The sequence below is a fragment of the Siphateles boraxobius genome, unplaced genomic scaffold (genome assembly GCF_051911475.1).
Source record: "Siphateles boraxobius isolate OS27281-9 unplaced genomic scaffold, OSU_SipBor_1 29, whole genome shotgun sequence".
Taxonomy (NCBI): Eukaryota; Metazoa; Chordata; class Actinopteri; order Cypriniformes; family Leuciscidae; genus Siphateles; species Siphateles boraxobius.
This window is the reverse complement of record NW_027508908.1, coordinates 20,772,506-20,792,466: the sequence shown is the minus strand read 5'-3', so window position 1 is coordinate 20,792,466 and position 19,961 is coordinate 20,772,506. Positions and strand designations below refer to the sequence as shown.

The 19,961-nt window shown below is 35.6% G+C and overlaps 1 protein-coding gene across 1 annotated transcript in view; it reads left to right on the top strand.

Annotated features, from left to right (window-relative positions):
* vps8 (VPS8 subunit of CORVET complex) overlaps nt 1-19,961 on the top strand; it is a 138,627-nt gene that overhangs the window by 88,791 nt on the left and 29,875 nt on the right. The window contains exon 40 of the mRNA XM_077246890.1: nt 10,681-10,761. Within this exon, the coding sequence (XP_077103005.1) occupies nt 10,681-10,761 (81 nt within the window). The remainder of the gene's footprint in view (nt 1-10,680; nt 10,762-19,961) is intronic.

The window sequence follows — 19,961 nt, the reverse complement described above, 5'->3', positions numbered from 1 at the left end:
GTGGCATCTGGTCTCTTTCTAAAAAAATAAATAAATAAACACCTGTAAACATGTTGATATCAAGACAAACTATAGGGCTGCACGATTCTGGGAATACATTTTTGATTTTTCACTCTCACACACACAAATATACATATATATACATATATATATATAAATATACATAAATATACATACATACATACATACATATACACACACACACACTGCCGTTCAAAAGTTTGGGGTCGGTATGATTTTTAATGTTTTTAAAAGAAGTCACTTATGCTCACAAAGGCTGCATTTATTTGATTAAAAATACAAAACAAACCCAGTAATATCGTGAAATAATATTTCAATGTAAATCAGCTGTTTTCTATGTAAATATATAGTAAAGTTTAATTTATTCATGTGATCAAAGCTGAATTTTCAGCATCATTACTCCAGTCTTCAGTGTCACATGATCCTTCAGAAATCAGTATAATATGATGAATTGTTGCTCAATAAACATTTTTCATTATCATCAATGTTGAAAACAGTTATTTACATTTTTATTTCAGGATTATTTGATGAATAGAAAGTTCAAAAGAACAGCATTTATCTGAAAAATTATCTTTTGTAACGTTAAACACTACCGTTCAAAACTTTGGGGTCAGAAAGAATTTTTATTTTATTTTTTGGGGGAAATAAATCAAATGGATCAATACTTTTATTCATCAAGGAGGAATTAAATTGATAAAAAGTGACAGTAAAGACATTTATAATGTTACAAAAGATGCTATTTCAAATAAATGCTGTTGTTTTTAACTTTGTTCATCAAAGAATTCTAAAAAAAAAGGTACACAACTGTTTTCAACATTGATAATAATCATAAATATTTCTTGAGCATCACATCATCATATTATACTGATTTCTGAAGGATCATGTGACACTGAAGACTGGAGTAAGGATGCTGAAAATTCAGCTTTGATCACAGGAATAAATTACGCTTTTTACTAGGGATGCACCGATACCGATACCAGTATCGGTATCGGGCCCGATACCAAGCTCATGTACTTGTACTCGTACTCGTAAAAATACCCCGATACCAAAGACCGATACCTCACGTATATCCTTAGCTTATATTTCTTATGAACACTCTTCCTGCAGTTATAGTGTTGCTAGATTTAATAGTACACTCTAATATTTCACTTTACACTTTCGGCTGTGATTACATTGTTACTCAGTGTTATGTTAAACATTTGTTCTGTGATTTCTTTGGCACCTTATGACAAATTTGATTGTCTTGTTGTCTGTGATTTCTTTAGCACTTTGACAACTTTGTGACAGGCAGGTAAAAATTACATTCATTATGTCCTTGGTTTTGCCCTTTGGAGGTTATTGGACACTGTGAAATTTGGGCTTTGAAAATTTGTATATATCGGTACTCGTACTCGACCCTTAAAAAGTGGTATCGGTGCATCCCTACTTTTTACTATATATTCACACAGAAAACAGCTGTTTTACATTGAAATAATATTTCACAATATTACTGGGTTTGTTTTGTATTTTTAATCAAATATATACAGCCTTGGTGAGCATAAGTGACAACCCCAAACTTTTGAACGGCGGTGTATATATGTATATGTATTTTTTAAATGTATATATGAACACCTAGTTTGTTGTGCCTTGTATATAGGCATGTGTAAGGCTGCATAAAATAATAACAATAGCCTAGATAGCAGGCAGCCTATAAATCGTTAAAAATGAACACTTCAGTAACACTACACTAGACAAACATATATTGTTTATCATATGTTACTTCAAATATTTCTATTTGTTATGAAATTAGATGAGTTTGGCGTGAAGCCTAATGTTTGGCGTGTTTTGCTTTTCAAACACACAGCGTGACTCAGACCCAAACTCAGCGCGTGCAGCGATCGAGCCGCTCCAAACTATGAAACATTATTGTTACATTATACATCCATGTTTGAACAGATATCCACAAACAGTATTTAACAGTAACCACAGGTCTAAACATTAAAATATTCACCATATTAGAATAAACACTCATACTAGCATACTTGTATCTCATTTCATAACATTTTAGGCTGGCACCAGTTTAGTAGCTACAATGTAAAGTTTATGCAACAATAAAACACTTACTATTATGTCTCTTACCTTAAAAATTGTTCTCATAATCAAAACGTCATCTTCTGAGGTAAATCCACAGCACAAACAGTCTTCCAAACTGATGAAAAGCAGAGAAATACTGGAGTCGCTGATTCTTTGTTTAGAGCTGATGAGGGCGTTAACAGCTCTGTGTTCCTTCACGTGGATCATTTGAATGAGAACAGTTCACACTTGGTCAAATTAAAGTTAATGAGCTCGGGCTGGAGTAACTGTACATGTCGTTGCTTTCATACGGATTTCTTAAACCGAGAATATTTGTTTTTGATATGATTTACTTATTTTAAAAAAGGAGACTTCAAGCTTTGTAAAGACATTACTTTCATGTGTGGGTGGCAAGTATTGGCTGAGTTACAGATCATTTTCTGTCGCGTTTCAGAATGAACTTCACATTGAGAGAGAAGACAGAACGTGCATCATGTTTTTTTTCTTTATTTTACGAAAAACACAACTTTTTGTTTTTATTATTATTGTAGACATTTAACAGTTTTTAATGATGTATAACACTTGCCTGTATGACAAAAATCGACGGAGTTATTTGAGTTTCTTTTGCACTGATAAGAAAAAAAGCGAGACTATCGCGCCGGCGCGATAGCCGACTCCAGGGGGTTAATGGCCCTATCAGCTGAATGAGATCGTGAGGGGACTAGAACAAAGAATTTAAGGAGAATAAAAGAATGGCTGATTGATTGTTTGGATATTATTTACAACACAATCGAACACAATCGAAATATACACAATGAAGGCAAAATGGCACATTATTGAGCACACTGATCTAAACAGAGACATAAACAGTCACAGTTCCTGTTCAACAACCCCTTGTGGTTTTGTCCGAGGTTGTGGTTTGTCATTTCCAAGGTGATTGCTTTTTCATTTTACCATGTTCATGTAGACGCTTGCTGATGTTGGTACAGCGCTCTCAGAGAAAAACAGTTTGAAGAGACTCATGTAAATGTTAAAGTCAGCAGGACTGATCAGTGGCATCTGGACCCTGTAAAAAAAAAAAACATGGTGAATAGTGCGTGGGTGTGGTCACATTAGAGATGAGCAAGACTTGAGAAACTGAACCTCGTTTAGGTTTCATACAGATCATACAGTAGACAATTCAAGCTTTCTAAAGACATCTCTCATGTCTGTATCAGCTGAGTTAGTTCATTTTCAGACGCGTTTCAGAATGGACTTCACACAGAGAGAGAGAGAGAGAGAGAGAGAGACGGCAGAAAGCGCATCATGTTTGTTTTCTTTATTTTGCGAAAAGCACAACATTTTGTTTTTATTGTGAGTACACAAATAAAAGTAGACATTACAGTTTATAATGATGTATAACTTATCTGTATGACGAGCTATTTGAGCCTCTTTCGCATTGATTAGAAAAAAGCGGGGAAAAAAACTGTGGGGGTTATTGTTTTCAACTAAAAGAAAACCTTAAGATATAATGTAAGTTGTTGTGTGTATTGCCAAATCATAAGCTTTTACAGAAATGGTGCCAAAAACATAATCCTTAAAAAAAAGTATTTTTCATTAAATCTAAGTTAAATAAACAAATATTCATATATATAATATATTTTTTAAATGCCTCTCCCTACCCTACTGGGACCTAGCCCTATAGGATCTTTTAATAGAATCCCCATTTGAGCCTTTGGAGTCAGTTTTAGATATTTTGTTGGCGCTAACATCGCTCATAAAGAGAGTAGGTTATGTTACACCACAGATCGGACTACATCCCTAAAGTTCCTTCTTCAGTTCCTCAGCCGGTTACTTTACATGCAGCCTCATGAAATGTTTGAGCAAGAAATCCCTCACTTAACGCCAATGTAGCGACTTCATTTTATAAACTATCAATTAACTATATTTGCAAATTATTTGCAAATCAACCACCCTTCGGGCGGCCATGGCGGAGAGGATCTTTCTGGTGGCCGTGGGCCCCTGGGCGGTCTCGGCGGAACGAGACTCTGGACTCTGGGCGGTCTCGACGGGAGAAGACTCTGGCTGGACAGGCTATGGGACAGGCTTGACGGGACGGGACTCAGGCTGGACAGTCTCGGCGGGACGAGACCCTGGAATGATGGTCCCCTTGGCAGCACGTGCAGACATCAGCGGGGGATCAGCCACGCTGGAAACCAGTCCTGAACGGCCATAGACGGATCCGGTGGCTGGCTTGATGGTTGGCGTGACGTGGAGATTCTCAGGCTGGGCGGGCGAGACGTGAATTGACTCAGGCTCAGGGGTACTGTGAGCTTGCGGGTTGTTTCATCAGCCAAGCCCACAGTAAATGCCGAACCGCTCAAGGAAATATACAGGTCGATATATCCTTCCAGGGTCCAGCCGGTATAGTCCTCCGGCATCAATTGAGCAATGTCCTCATCCAGCCCGCTCCAAAACAGGTCCATGAGCTGGGTGTCATCTAACGATCCCAAATGACAGCAAGTCAAAAAGTCCTTCACATACCTCTCGATGGGCTGGCCATCCTGGAACATAGAAGAAAGAAATCCAGCAGCTGCTGGAAATCCATTTTTTCGGTGAGTTCTTCTGTCACAAAGTGGTTGGAGCAAGCAGGATCCAAGTGCAGCACACTTTATTAAATAAACTCAAAACTAGACTAGGAATCATGAACAGAACAACCAACGTCGACTATACAACCTAGCTTCAAACAAAACCAAGAACTCACAATGACTGAACTAAAACACAGGGCTTAAATACCAGGGCAAACATGCTAAACAAGATAACAAGGGGGCGTTGTTAATCTGAAACACCTGGGGAGACTAATAGACATAACGGAACTGTTAAACATGAAAAGACAGGGGAACACAGACTGACATCACAACACTTATGTACATGTGATGGTTTTATTTTTAATAAATTATTTTAGACAAACGATTTCAAACAAACTTCTTTCACGTTGTCATTATGGGGTATTGTTTGTAGAATTTTGAAGAAAATAATGAATTTAATCCATTTTGGAATAAGACTGTAACATTACAAATTATGGAAAAAGTGAAGCGCTGTGAATTCTATTCCCAGATACACTGTATATAGCGCTTTATGGAATACAGATCGTTTAAAAGCAGCTTTACAGTGATAACAGGGAAATGATTCAGCTGTACAGCAGCTGTAAAGGAAAATAGTGTCATTTTTCAGATGAACTCACTTCAGTGTTGATTCATTTCCGTTGTAAAGATCATTGATTATTAAATTAGTTCAATTCGACTATAAAGCAGATCTGCAGAAAACACAGTGATGTCATTGTCCAGCTCTGTTCAGTTCTCATCCAATAGTGTCAGTGCAGTCAAATCAATATTGTTGAATAACTGTATACTTATTATAAAATGTTAGGATGCATTAAATTGACCAAGTAAAGTATGCAAATAAAATGTAATTAGATTTAGATTCAGTTTCAAATACATTGTTATTTTGAATTTTCTATTCATAAATAATCCTCAAAATGTGTCATGGTTTCCACAAAGATATTAGACAGCACAAAATTTATAATAATAAGAAATATTTTTGAAACACCAAATAAGCTTATTAGATTGATTTTTAAAATGATGTAAGACTGAAGACTGTAGTAATGGCTGCAGAAAAATTCCCATCATTACATGAAAAAAATATATATTTTAAAATAAATTAAAATAGAAATGTTAATTTAAATTGTATTATTATTTGACAGTATTACTGTTTTGTTCAAATAAATTCAGTCTTTGTGAGCATAAGAGACTTTTTGATTAACACTTAATGGGTTAGTTCACCCAAAAATGAAAATTATGTCATTAATTACTCACCCTCATGTTGTTCCAAACCCATAAGACCTTCGTTCATATTCGGAACACAAATTAAGAGCACAAATGTAGTTTTTTTGGCGCACAAAAAGTATTCTCGACGATTCATAAAATTAAGGTTGAACCACTGTAGTCACATGGACTATTTTAACGATTTCTTTCCTACCTTTCTGGGCCTTCAAAGTGTTAATTAAATAGCTGTCAATGGAACCCCACTGATTCAGGGATAGTCTCTTTTTGTGGCCCATGTTGATTCATTAATCTCCCTGCCTCAGCATCTATCTGAGAAGCTCTGGTTCAGCCCGGCTGCTGATGGTGACATTTGATGGCATTTACCCACAGTGTGTAATCATTAGTACGCTGCTGTGAATGCAAATGCAACTCTGACAGGGAACAGGAAATCTCATAAGGAACCCTATCAAGTTATACTAACAGAGGATCGCAATCAATATATTACATAATCAACAGGTGTTGTCTTGAATGTGCACTTGCATCTAGGCACATGCAGCTGTATGCACTGTGCATGCTGTGAACGCTTGCTTATTGATGTATTATTGTTTTCATTATTATGTAGTTCATGGCATACATTTGATTTCCAATTTGTTTTCACTCCACAACAGAAATACAACAAAGGGGGTCATGGGGTGGTGGTCTATACAGGACACGTGTGACATGTCACAGTTCCAGTCTGGTCAAAGCTGATCATCAGCTGATCCAGGCTGGTTTAAATTGTTAACTACACTAAAATTTCAACAATGTACTCAATTTTTTTTCGTGAAACATTTTTACACTTAAGAATGAGTGCATTTTAATGCAGCGAAATTATACATACCTTATGAATTATGTAAATGTAAGTTAAAAAAAATGTACCATGGTACCATGACCCAATGAGTTATGGTAACTCATAAATATTGGCTTTTAATTTTTTTGCCATTGGAGCTAGTCACGACTTTTTCCCGAAACTGTAGTAACTGTTCTACAGTTGTTCAAACCACATTAGTTCAGCAATATAGAACCACCATTAATGATGTCAAGCAAGAGGTGGAGTAAAAACTTCTGAGATTAAATTAAAGTCCACATGAAATCAAAATTGACCCTATTTATTAAGATTAAAAAAAAATTAGATTAATTAGCTGCGCAGTATTGGGTAGCCTTGTCCACCTAAATGAATTATAAATCAACATAAAAAACTAGGAGGCTATATGCAGTATATTAAATCGTTTTTGACCTAACGTTAATTATTTTGCACTGAAATGACACACTCTGTCGGCTCTGACAGCGCTGCATCACGTGCACCTGTGCAATATCTTATCTTATAATAATTTAGACAATTGTTGTTGTCATATGTTATAATAACTGACAGATACTATCATTTCAGCCGCTCTGTGCATGTCCTCGCACAGAGCGAGGCTGAAGCTCAGCTTCTCGGCTGAGACACGAATAGACTATTAACTTAAAGCTTTTACTCTTAAACACACAAGACACTGGACGTTTAATAAAAAAAGTCGACAATTCCTTCCGTGATATTATTTTTGTGTTTGGATGATAGAGGAGGCTTAACATCCAGCGTGGTCTGGGTGTGTCTGGGGGATGCTACCGTCATTGCGGGCCGGTGCGCCTGCAGTTATAAAATGATTATTAGACTAAAACATGTGCCATATTCTGATATGTTCATATAGCCTACTCAAAACAGACGGGGCAACCTAACGCAGACAAGTTAGCTTACCGTTTTTAGGTGATAGGTTAGCTTACCGATTTTAGGCTGTTGCTTGCAAACTTTGCATTCGACTTTTTTTTCTGTTATCTATTTTTGTAAAATGCTGCCACACTGCCGATGTCTTTGACATGGTAAAGGAGGACTGACTGTAAATTAAATGCTCACAATTAAATAAATATTCAGCAAACCACCAGACAAGGGGGGTGTTCTGAAGACAGACTGTTACCTGTGAAACAGGGGTGCTCTGAAAACACCCCCATTAGCAATTAGTGCTTTCCACCTGATGAAATGAATACTGCAAAAAATCGACCAATCGGAATTTTGGTCGAGCCAGAACGTACGACCAATAAATCGACTAGTCGACTGGGAGATTACAGCCCTAATTATTATGTGTAACTTCTAGTGTTGTCAAAATTAACACGTTAACGCATGCAATTATTATTATTTTAATTTTTTTAATTTTAACGCATTAAAAATATTTAACGCAGCATCTGTTTTTTTTTTTCTGTCATCCTTTGGCTGCGCTATGTAAGGGATTATGTACATCCAGCCGCTTGTTATCTCAGAATAAACACAAACAGGGTGATCAGGCTCAATGGGTTTATTCTGAGATAACATCTGGCTGGATATACATAATCCCGCTTATTACACAGCTACTTGCCACATAAATAAATAATTAGACACGAAATATTGATTTGAGTCTAAATATTTTATTAGGTTCTTAAACGCAAGGCTTCTGCGGAGAGAGCAGTTGCTAGCGCGGCATGTTCAAAATAGAAGTACATTTAAGGGATACGGTAAAGTCTTACCACTTATTACACAGCATTTCGCCACATAAATAATAATGGGGATAAAAGATATTGATTTGATATGAAACTGATTTAAAATCGTTTATATCTTATAATCCAAAAGTGAACAATAGTTGCAAAATGGCAGAAGCTTGGTTTGTATGAAACGCGAGAGAGCGAGTCCACGATACTGGATGGCATAATTAAATAACTGTACACAAAATATTGATTTGACTGAGTTTTAATATTTTATTAGCTCACCAAACGCAAAATTTCCAATTAGACAAAACATTCCTAGCAAGAGTATAGCGCTGCTGACTTCAGTAACCCAAATGAGCCTGTGTTACAATAAATGTTTTCAGTGGTTGTTATTGAGGAATAACATACCGCTGGATGGTGCGATTGACCAATCAGAATCAAGTATTCCACAGAGACATGTAATAAAGTACATGATCACGCTATTATTCTTTCAAGTGCTATTAAACCATTAAAGCGCCTTAAGATGCAAAAAAAGATCTCAAATCTGCATGGTGCTCTGTTTGTGAAGCGGCTCTTTGTGAACAAACAACCGAAAGGCGTGCAAAGCATGCCGCTTCAGGCAGCACCACATTGAGTTTCCTTTGGCGCTTGAGCGGACAAAGCACAAAATGATGCCATAAATTGCCTTTTTTTCGAGAAAATAGGATGTTTGTCAGATCTGGGTCATGTGCTTCAGGTCTTAAAGTGACAGCAGCCTAAAAAGCCTGCTGCTGTCTGTGATTAATCTACTCTTGAAAAAAACATATCCATGTAAAAGAGATATCAGCATCATTACTGGTATCAGTGATACTGGCCTTCATTCATAGTGCTTAGTAAAAAAGATGCCATTAAACAAATATTTAAAAATTCTTTGTTGTTTCTACATTATTTTGGAGATTAATTGTGAAAATACTGAAATATATAAAAAACTTTATGGTTAGGTGTGATTAATCACGATAAATTACAGAAAATGTGTTATCAATTAGTTAATTTTTTAATCGATTGATTAAAAGTGTGTGAGTGGGTGAGTGAGTGAGTGAGTGAGTGGGTGGGTCTCTCGAGTGAGAGAGTGGGTGAGTGGGTGAGTGAGTGAGTGAGTGGGTGGGTGAGTGTGTGTGTGAGTGAGTGAGTGGGTGAGTGAGTGAGTGAGTGAGATAGGTGGGTGGGTGAGTGAGTGAGTGAGTGAGTGAGTGAGTGGGTGGAAGGGTGGGTGAGTGAGTGAGTGGGTGAGTGGGTTTGGGTGAGTGAGTGGGTGGGTGAATGGGTCGGTGGGTGAGTGTGTGAGTGAGTGAGTGTGTGAGTGGTTGGGTGGGTGGGTGAGTGGGTGAGTGAGTGAGTGAGTGAGTGAGTGAGTGAGTGAGTGAGTGAGTGAGTGAGTGGGTGAGTGAGTGAGTGAGTGAGTGAGTGAGTGAGTGAGTGAGTGAGTGAGTGAGTGGGTCTCAGGGTGGGTGAGTGAGTGAGTGGGTGAGTGGGTTTGGGTGAGTGAGTGGGTGGGTGAATGGGTCGGTGGGTGAGTGTGTGAGTGAGTGAGTGTGTGAGTGGTTGGGTGGGTGGGTGAGTGGGTGAGTGAGTGAGTGAGTGAGTGAGTGAGTGAGTGAGTGAGTGAGTGAGTGAGTGAGTGAGTGAGTGAGTGAGGTGGGTGAGTGGGTGAGTGAGTGTGTGAGTGGGTGAGTGAGTGAGTGAGTGAGTGAGTGGGTGGGCCTCTCGAGTGAGAGAGTGGGTGAGTGGGTGAGTGAGTGAGTGAGTGGGTGGGTGAGTGAGTGGGTGAGTGGGTGGGTGAGTGTGTGAGTGAGTGAGTGAGTGAGTGGGTGAGTGAGTGAGTGAGTGAGATAGATGGGTGGGTGGAAGGGTGAGTGGGTGAGTGAGTGAGGTTCAGTCAGTCAGTCAGTCAGTCAGTCAGTCTTCCAGGTCTTGATCTTTGAGACTGCTTCAATCTGAACCCCTACCGAGGGCAGAATTACCCATGTGCAGTCCTGTGATTGCGAGTGTGTGTGATGTTACTGAGGCCGCACTCCTTCATCATCTGAGAGTTATCAGCTGTCATTGTGAATGCAGTCTGACAGCACGCACTGTGTTTACTCCCTGATATATACTTACTGTAGACAAAGCCTTTAAAATTGATTTCAGAATTGTTTCTCACTGGTAGAAACCTGCAGAAAGACACAGGTTTCGACTAGTATGATCAAAGCTATAAGAAATTAATCTATCTCTGTGTATGTGTTCTCTCTACCAGGACCCTGTATATGGGAAAGGAAAGCTGGCTGAGATCCAGGGGCTCATTTTAGGGATGCTAGAGACCTTCAACTATGAACAGGTAATGTGTGTGATGAATGTGTTGAAAATGTTTATTTTTATTTAAAATAACTGTTTTCTATTTGATTATATTCAAAATGATGTGATGGCAAAGCTGAATTTTCAGCAACTTCACTGCAGTCTTCAGTGTCACTTGATCCTTCAGAAATCATTCATAGCTAAATTATTTATTCCACTTTGCTATTTATATATTTATTATAATCTGTTTGTACACATTTTTGGGATGAACATTTACACTGCATTGAAACTGTGGCCTATGCAAACGAAATTTCATTCTGTATACACTTGTTGTATTCTGAATGACAATAAAAGTCTGTCAAAGTCATTCTAATATGTTGATTTGGTGCTCAATTTATGTTTTTTTATCATTATTAATGTTGAAATTTTTATTTAAATTTTTTCAGGATTCTTTAATGTATAGGAAGTTCAGAAGAACAGCTTTTTTTGTAGCAGTGTGAAAATGTTTACTTTCACTTTTAATCAATTCAATGCATCCTTGCTGAATAAAAGTATTAATTTATTTTATAATGAAATTGACATATGTTACGAATTAAGTAAAATCTCTACTCAAAGAGAACAAAACCATCCATAACAATTAACAGGGATCCGATCAACAAGATCCCTGGAGTACCCGCTCTCACTCCCAAGGCTTCAAAACATTCTTTAAAGTGCAAAAAGTGAATTTATTAAACTTAAGTACATAATTCAATTCAATTCAAATATATTTGTATAGCGCTTTTCACAATACATATTGTTTCAAAGCAGCTTTACAGAAAGTGCATTTCAGAAATGTACATAGAAAAAATACATTTAGTTAACCATGTAACATATCGCCGGCGTCGAGTCGTCTCTTCACAGGCGTTTAGTCTTCTCATCCCAGGTGTTGGGGCATCTGAGGCCTCCGTGAGAGGCTGGATACAAACTGGAGCTGACGAACGCTATTTACCTCGGGACTAGCGTCCCGAGATAACAGCAGAAGAGCAGATGGGAGATAATTAGCATAACTGCTGTTCATAAAATTAATGCATTCGATCTGATTCAACAGTAGTATAAATTTAAGCATTATGTGAATGCTTGGCTAAAGAGATGCGTCTTTAATCTAGTTTTAAACTGGGACAGCAAGTCTGAGCCTCGAACAATATCAGGAAGGCTATTCCAGAGTTTAGGAGCTAAATGTAAGCTTCTTTACATTGAAAGTAAATGTAAGTCCCATTCTTTAGTGGACTTAGATATCCTAGGAATGACCAGAAGCCCACGTTCTATTAGTGATCTTATAGATCGTGATGGTTTGTAGGGGGATAGAAGGTCTGTTAAATACACAGGAGCTAAACCATTTAGGGCTTTATAGGCCAGTAGTAAAAATTTGTAATTGATACGTAACTTAATAGGTAACCAGTGTAGAGATGATAAAATTGGTGTTATATGATCATATTTTCTTGACCTAGTAAGAACTCTAGCAGCTGCATTTTGCGCTAACTGTAGCTTGTTTATTAAGGATGCAGGACAACCAGCTAATAAAGCATTACAGTAATCTAGTCTCGAGGTCATGAATGCATGAACTAACTTTTCTGCATCAGAAACAGATAGCATGTTACGTAGCTTAGCAATGTTTCTAAGGTGGAAAAAGGCTGTTCTTGTAACATGAAATATGATTTTCGAAAGACAAGTTGCGGTCTAGTGTAACACCCAGGTCTTTTACTGTAGTGGATAAAGTAACAGGACATCAGGAGCAACATTTTAGGAGCAACAAATAAGGAGCAACATGAAGTTCAGGAGGGGGAAAAGCCAAAACAAATAACAAAACAAAGCTAACTAATTTAAGGATACTAACCTAGAAATCAGATAACAAACAAAATGTACAAAAGCTTACCTGCCTACTTATCATAAACGAGAGAACGAATAATAAATTAAAAAGGCGCCCACCTCCCTACCATGCTCCGATTCGATATGGATTAGGATGAAGGATAAGACTTAACGTAACAATAAATCACAACTTAGCAAAAGGTAGTGGCAAAGAGTATAGAAGAACAAGAGGCGAAACTCAATAGAACGTTCCATTGAAACAAACGCACCCAGCACCAGCGCTAAGCTTCCGCCATTTTGGGGTGAAAGCGACTCGGCAGTCCACTAGTGTTGATGTGTCTTTCACGAACGAGCCGCTCTAAAAGCCGATTCTTTGAAAAGAGCCGGACGATATGGCAAATTCAGCTGCTTTGTAATTTTTTTTTTTTTAAGTAAATTAAAGATCAAATCCAAACTGAATGATGACAATACAGAATAACGTACAATCAATAGACTAGTGATCATCAAATCCCTTTAAACAGTTTATTTCATAGACTTAGACAAGTTTTCTACTTTTTTTCCCACAAAATTGGTATTAATTCAGTGTTTGTAATGCTAATACTAAAGGTTTAGCATTAGCATTATAAACACTGAATTAATACCAACATATAAAAGTAAGAATAGGAAATATCAGATATTTGGGAATGTTGGACAATATTTATATATATAACAGCAATAGAATAGCTTTACAGTCAGCTAATTTTTTGAGATAGGAATTTTGGGTTTTCATGAGCTGTATGCCAAAATCATCAGTATTAAAACAATAAAAGACCTGAAATATTTCAGTTGGTGTGCAATGAATCTAAAATATATGAAAGTTTAATTTTTATCATTACATTATGGAAAATAATTAACTTTATCACAATATGCTAATTTTTTGAGAAGGACCTGTATATGGTATCATATGTGGATGAACTTAAATATTTTCTTCACATGTTTGGACACATAAATGTTCAAATATGTTGCAGGCATAGGCTATATTGTGTTCTCAGATAAGTCAAATATATGTATAATGTCATGCTATTTAAAATATAAGTACATATATGGCCATATATTACATTTTTGTATGGGTAAAACGTACAAAATATATTTCAGGGCTAGTGGGTAACTAATAATAGTAATAAATGTGTAAAGTTGCATAAAATGGAAATACTCAATAAAGCAAGGAAAAAACACCTCAAATGTGTATTTAATGATTGGATTAACTGTCATCTGTGCTGTTGTCCAGTAACTCCAGTTGGAATTTTCACCCCAAAATGGCGGCCGCGCCACATAGTGGCTGTTTCCAAAAAAGCATCAAAGTTTCGCCTCTTGTTTTTCTATACTCTTTGGTAGTGGTTTACATCAAATGTCTTGTGTACCAGTCCTTTAACATTCACTATGTGCCCCATACTGCATAAACAATGAACACATCTGACTGTCAAGGAAGCCATGAGAGCGGGGAGCCGTAGATCCACGGTAGCAGCTCCACCTGTAAGTCATTACAGTTAGAGAGTAAACGAGAGAGAAAGAAACACACCAGGGAAACCTAGACGACGAATATATACATCTTCCCTAACAACACGAAGTAAACACACTCCCACGTTAAAATCACCTGACTTAAGTTGGCTTGGAAAAGCCAACTTAATGATATTGTACTTAAAATTCTTCTTCTTCTTCTTCTGAGCCAAATTTTAGACTGTATCTCCTCCTAGACCGTTAAAGCTACGACCAACAAACTCGGGTCAGACATTCAGACTGTTCTGACTTGAGTTGCTATATCTTTTCAGACTGATTTGAGTTTGTTTTCTTACAAATTAATATTAAAAATCATAAAATTCCCATTGACTTTCATTGCAACAGTTCAAATTGAGCCAAGGCTACGGTGGCCCAGTAGTGTACAACAAATAAACTCAAATCTAAACTCCCTGAAACCCTAGATTCAATTAAACTACCATTCTATATGTGCTGATGAACTTATCTATCTATCTATCTATCTATCTGTTACTAAATATATATATATCTTTCTATCTTTTTAACTAATCTTTCTTTCTTTCTTTCTAATTAATCTTTTTTTCTTCCTTTCGAACTAATCTTTTTTCTTTCTAACTATTCTATCTTTCTTTCTAATTAATATATCTTTCTTTCTAACTATTCTGTCTTTCTAACTATTCTTTCTTTCTTTCTAACTAATCTATCTATCTTTCTTTCTAACTTTTCTTTCTTTCTTTCTAACTTTTCTAACTAATATATCTTTCTAACTATTCTTTCTTTCTTTCTAACTAATCTATCTTTCTTTCTAACTAATCTATCTTTCTTTCTAACTTTTCTTTCTTTCTTTCTAACTTTTCTTTCTTTCTTTCTAACTTTTCTTTCTTTCTAACTTTTCTTTCTTTCTTTCTAACTTTTCTTTCTTTCTTTCTAACTTTTCTTTCTTTCTTTCTAACTTTTCTTTCTAACTTTTCTTTCTTTCTAACTTTTCTTTCTTTCTTTCTAACTTTTCTTTCTTTCTTTCTTTCTTTCTAACTTTTCTTTCTAACTTTTCTTTCTTTCTAAATTTTCTTTCTTTCTCTTTCTTTCTTTCTATCTATCTTTTTAACTAATCTTTCTATCTATCTTTCTTTCTAACAAATCTTTTTTTCTAACTAATTGTTCTTTCTTTCTAACTATTCTATCTTTCTTTCTAACTATTCTTTCTTTCTTTCTAACTAATCTATCTTTCTTTCTTTCTAACTTTTCTTTCTTTCTTTCTAACTTTTCTTTCTTTCTAACTAATCTTTCTTTCTTTCTAACTTTTCTTTCTTTCTTTCTTTCTTTCTAACTTTTCTTTCTTTCTAACTTTTCTTTCTTTCTCTTTCTTTCTTTCTATCTATCTTTTTAACTAATCTTTTTTTCTAACTAATTGTTCTTTCTTTCTAACTAATCTATCTTTCTTTTTAATTAATCTCTTTCTTTCTAATTAATTTTTCTTTATTTCTAACTAATCTTTCTTTCTTTCTAACTAATTTCTCTATCTTTCTTTCTAGCTAATCTTTCTTTCTTTCTAACTACTCTTTCTTTCTTTCTTTCTAACTAATCTTTCTTTCTATAATTCTTTCTAACATTCTTTCTTTCTTTCTTCCTTTTTTTCTTTCTTTCTAACTAATCTATCTAATTTTCTTTCTAACTAATCTTTCTTTCTTTCGAACTAATCTTTCTTTCTACGTAATCTTTCCTTCTTTTTTCTTTCTTTAACTAATCTTTCTTTCTAACTTCTTTCCTTCTAACTAATCTTTCTTTCTTATTTATCTTTCTTTCAAGCTGATCTTTTTTTCTTTATTTTTTCAAACTTATCTTTCTTTCTTTCTAACTAATCCATATTTCTTTCTTTCTATCTAACTATTCTATCTTTCTTTCTAACTATTCTTTCCTTTTTCCTAACATTTTTTTCTTTCTTTTTTCCTAACATTTCTTTCTTTCTTTCGACCATTCTTTCTATCTATCTATTCTTTCTTTTTTACTTTCTTTTTTCTTTCTTTCTTTCTTACTTTTCTTTCTTTCTTTTTAACTTTTTTTGTTTCTTTTTTCAAACTAATCTTTCTTTCTTTTTTTCTTTTTTCTTTCTTTCTTTTTTACTTTCTTTCTTTTTTACTTTTTTCTAACTAATCCTTTCTTTCTAACTAATCCTTTCTTTCTAACTAATCCATCTTTCTTTCTTTCTTTCTAGCTATTCTTTCTTTTTTACTTTTCTTCCTTTCTAACCATTCTTTCTTTTTTATCTTTCTTTCTTTTTTACTTTTCTTTCTTTTTTCAAACTAATCTTTCTTTCTTTTTTATTTCTTTATTTCTATCCATCTCTAATATTTCTTTCTAACTAATCTTGATGATCTATCCATCCAACCATCCATGGTAATGTTAAAATATGCTAAATCATGCTAGCAATGTGGCAAACCATACTTGAAACATGTTAAACCGTGCTAGAACAGTTTAAAGCTTTTTCAAACTTTCTGGCTAGGCTTTTCCAAGCCAACTTAAAGTTTGTCTACGAACTTTACCATCTAGTTTAAGTTAAAGCCGTTTAATTTTATATGTAGCGGATCATGGCGCTGCCATGTTAAGATCATGATGGCCAGCTGAATACTACTCGTTTTATCTCAGTAACTGCTCTGTAATTGGACACTTGCAATAAATCAATCATCGCCTGCTGTGAATAGCACATTTCTACAACAGCATTTGTATACAAATACTTTCACAAATCACAACATTTTATTTTATTATTATTTATTTTTATTTTCTATTTAATTTTTAATTAGGATGTAGTACAGGCTTTGTGAGGTGTTGTTACACAGTCTGACTTGCAAAGATAAATGATTAAATATGTCCATTCAGTAGAGCTACCCATAGTGCATCATTGATATCTTGCTCTCCTATTAATTGCACTCTTGCTGGTTTCTGTTACCAGATATGTCATTTACCTCTGTTAAATTATAATGAGTTCTTTTTGTGCTGCTCACACAGCTCAAGCTACAGCAGCTAAATTCACAGTGTTTTATGTGATAATTGGAAATGAAATGTGAGGTGAGATCCTTAAAAAAGTGAAAACCTTCACACCACACCTGCCAATAGCAAGTGTAGAGAATATTTACTGGCACAAAAATCATGATTATATTATTTAAAAATATATATTTTGCCCTATGAACATTAAATTTTTTATGTTATACCTCTTTATAAGCTGACAGAAGTTCTCAAAATGTACTTTTATTTTACTTGTTGTTCAAATGCTTTTGTACCTTTCATTTGATTTATTCTCATAACTTACGTCAGTTAAAAATGAAAAAACAATCAGCTGTTCGTATTCCGAGATGCTAATAATGTTGCAAGTTATGACAGGGGCAAATTTCAATAAATTGGCTTGGTATCTATTGATTATATTATTGGCACAAAAAAGCTAATACAATTGCAATAAATGTACCTACTTAATCTGTGCATCTCTACATACAACTAATAAGAGAGTAGGGACCAGGAAATGTTTTAGCAATATTTATAAAAACAACACATTGATCCATCGCACACGCATACCTAAATACTTTCTCAATCCCTCGTAATTTCGTTTTAGAGAGTGACGTGCTTCAGAAGAACTATCGAACTTTACGAATTCCAGCTTATCCTCACTGCTGCTTTAATCAGGTCATTTAAGGGTGGAGTGTTATGAGAACTCATTAATGGCTGTTTCTTCATTAATTAACAAGTGCACAATTGAAGTGCTCCCTGGACTTCTCAGGTCACATTATGGTTATCAGTGGCACGCACGCATACAGTCGTGGTCAGAATTACTGGCACCCCTGGTAAATATGTTCAAAGAATGCTGTGAAAATAAATCTGCATTTTTAATCCTTTTGATCTTTCATTAAAATTATGAAATAAATATTGTTTCTCCAATACACGTTGGCCACAGTATTGGAATTCTTATGAGTAAAATATCTCTGAAGTATATTTCCCTTCATATTTACAATTAGGAACATAACATAAACTTGTCAAGCCTGACTTCCTGTTTCATAGGAGCATAAATATGAGGTAACACGAAGGCCAAATTCCCTTAATCACCCATCACAATGAGTAAAAACAAAGAATACATTTCTGATGTGCAGCAAAAGATTGTTGAGCAAATCTTCACAAAATAGAAAGTGGCTGTAAGAAAATTGCTAAAGCATTGAACATTCCCATTTCCACCATCAGGGCAATAATTAAGAAGTTCCAATCAACAGGAAATGTTACGAATCTGCATAGATGATGACACGTGTCTATATTGTCTTACTGTACAGCGAAGAGGATAGTTTGAAGAGGTTTCAAGAAAAATCCTTTTCTCCTACCTAGGGATGGGACGATTACCGGTTTCACTATAAACCACGATAAAATGTACTGACGGTTAGTAATATCGTTTAAAATTCAATTATCATTAAAACCGTGTTTGATTATCGTGATTTTAATAACTCTATAAATCCTGTCCAGCCAGCAACAGTCTGACGCAGGCGCGCAATGTTGTTTTTTTCTTTTTATTCGAGAAGGAATGGCGGCCGCAGTGACCGTGTTCGGGAGATTTTTCAGCCTTTTAAGAGGACCAAATCTGAGGTGTGGTCATATTTTGGCATTTACAAAAATCCTGAGGGAAACTTAATCGAGGATGGTCACTCTGTCTGCAGAACATGCTCAAAAAAAGTCGCTGTGATACTTCAAATCTGCCGAGTCGTCTTGTGTGACCATAACACACTGTTGTAGCGAACACAAGGCAAGTTAACTTTGACCTCAATACTAAAACTTCGTCTGGGAAATAATTGGGCACAAAATATTGTTTTGAGTTGAAATATTTTATCTCACTCCCTTGAAATAAACTTGAAGCTTCCGCGAAGAAAAGTTCGCAGCAATAAGTGGCTTTGAGCCAAAGACGAACGAACAAGTTCAAACAAGACTATTAAGAGTGACATTTAAGAGATGATAATGTATATTCATTGTACACTTATTACACCAAGTTTTTTTTACCACATAATTACAGGGACATATTGAATATAGATTAATGTCTCTATTCTTACCTGTTAAATCCATTTTGTACAGCGTACAAAACTGGTCCAGACAAGATGATCACAACAATATTATCAAATTCTGTAAACAATAAATCAACTCTGATTTCATTTTACATACAATCAAAAACGGAGACTCAAGATGACAAGTTGTATTTGAATGAAATGAGAGCGCGTGTCCGTTGTGATACATGGATGTGCGCTGAGTTATAATGCGTTGCTATTAACGACGGTCATTATAAGGAAGGAAATGCCACAGAATAGAATCTTGATTTAAAAAGTGCATAGAGCTGCTCGTTTTATTTGTTGTTTGTTGATTCTCAAATATAAAACTTGTTGAAATGTTTTCAATGTGAGCATCAGTTCTTTAACACTTTCATCTTGTTTCAACTAAAACCGTGATAATATTGATAATCACGATAATTTCGGTCACTATAATCGTGATATGAAATTTTCATACCGTCCCATCCCTACTCCTACCAAAAAACAAACTCCATCATACTCAGTTGCCAGACACAACTGGAACTTCAACAGGATGCGGTTCTATGGTCAGATTAAACTGAAAAAAATAGCTTTTTGGCAGCAAACCCACCAGATGGTTTAGTGCGCACAGGCATACAAGAAGTACCCCATGTGTAGGATTAAATATACTGCTGGATCTTTAATGTTGTAGTCCTATTTTTCTGCTGGAGGTCCTGTGCATCTTGTTCAGATATATGGCATCATAGATTCCAGGGCTCGACATTAACGTTTGTCCGGGACAAGTGGATTTTTTTGTAGGACAAGTGGAAAAGAAAATTAGTTGTCCCACTGGACAAGTTACATT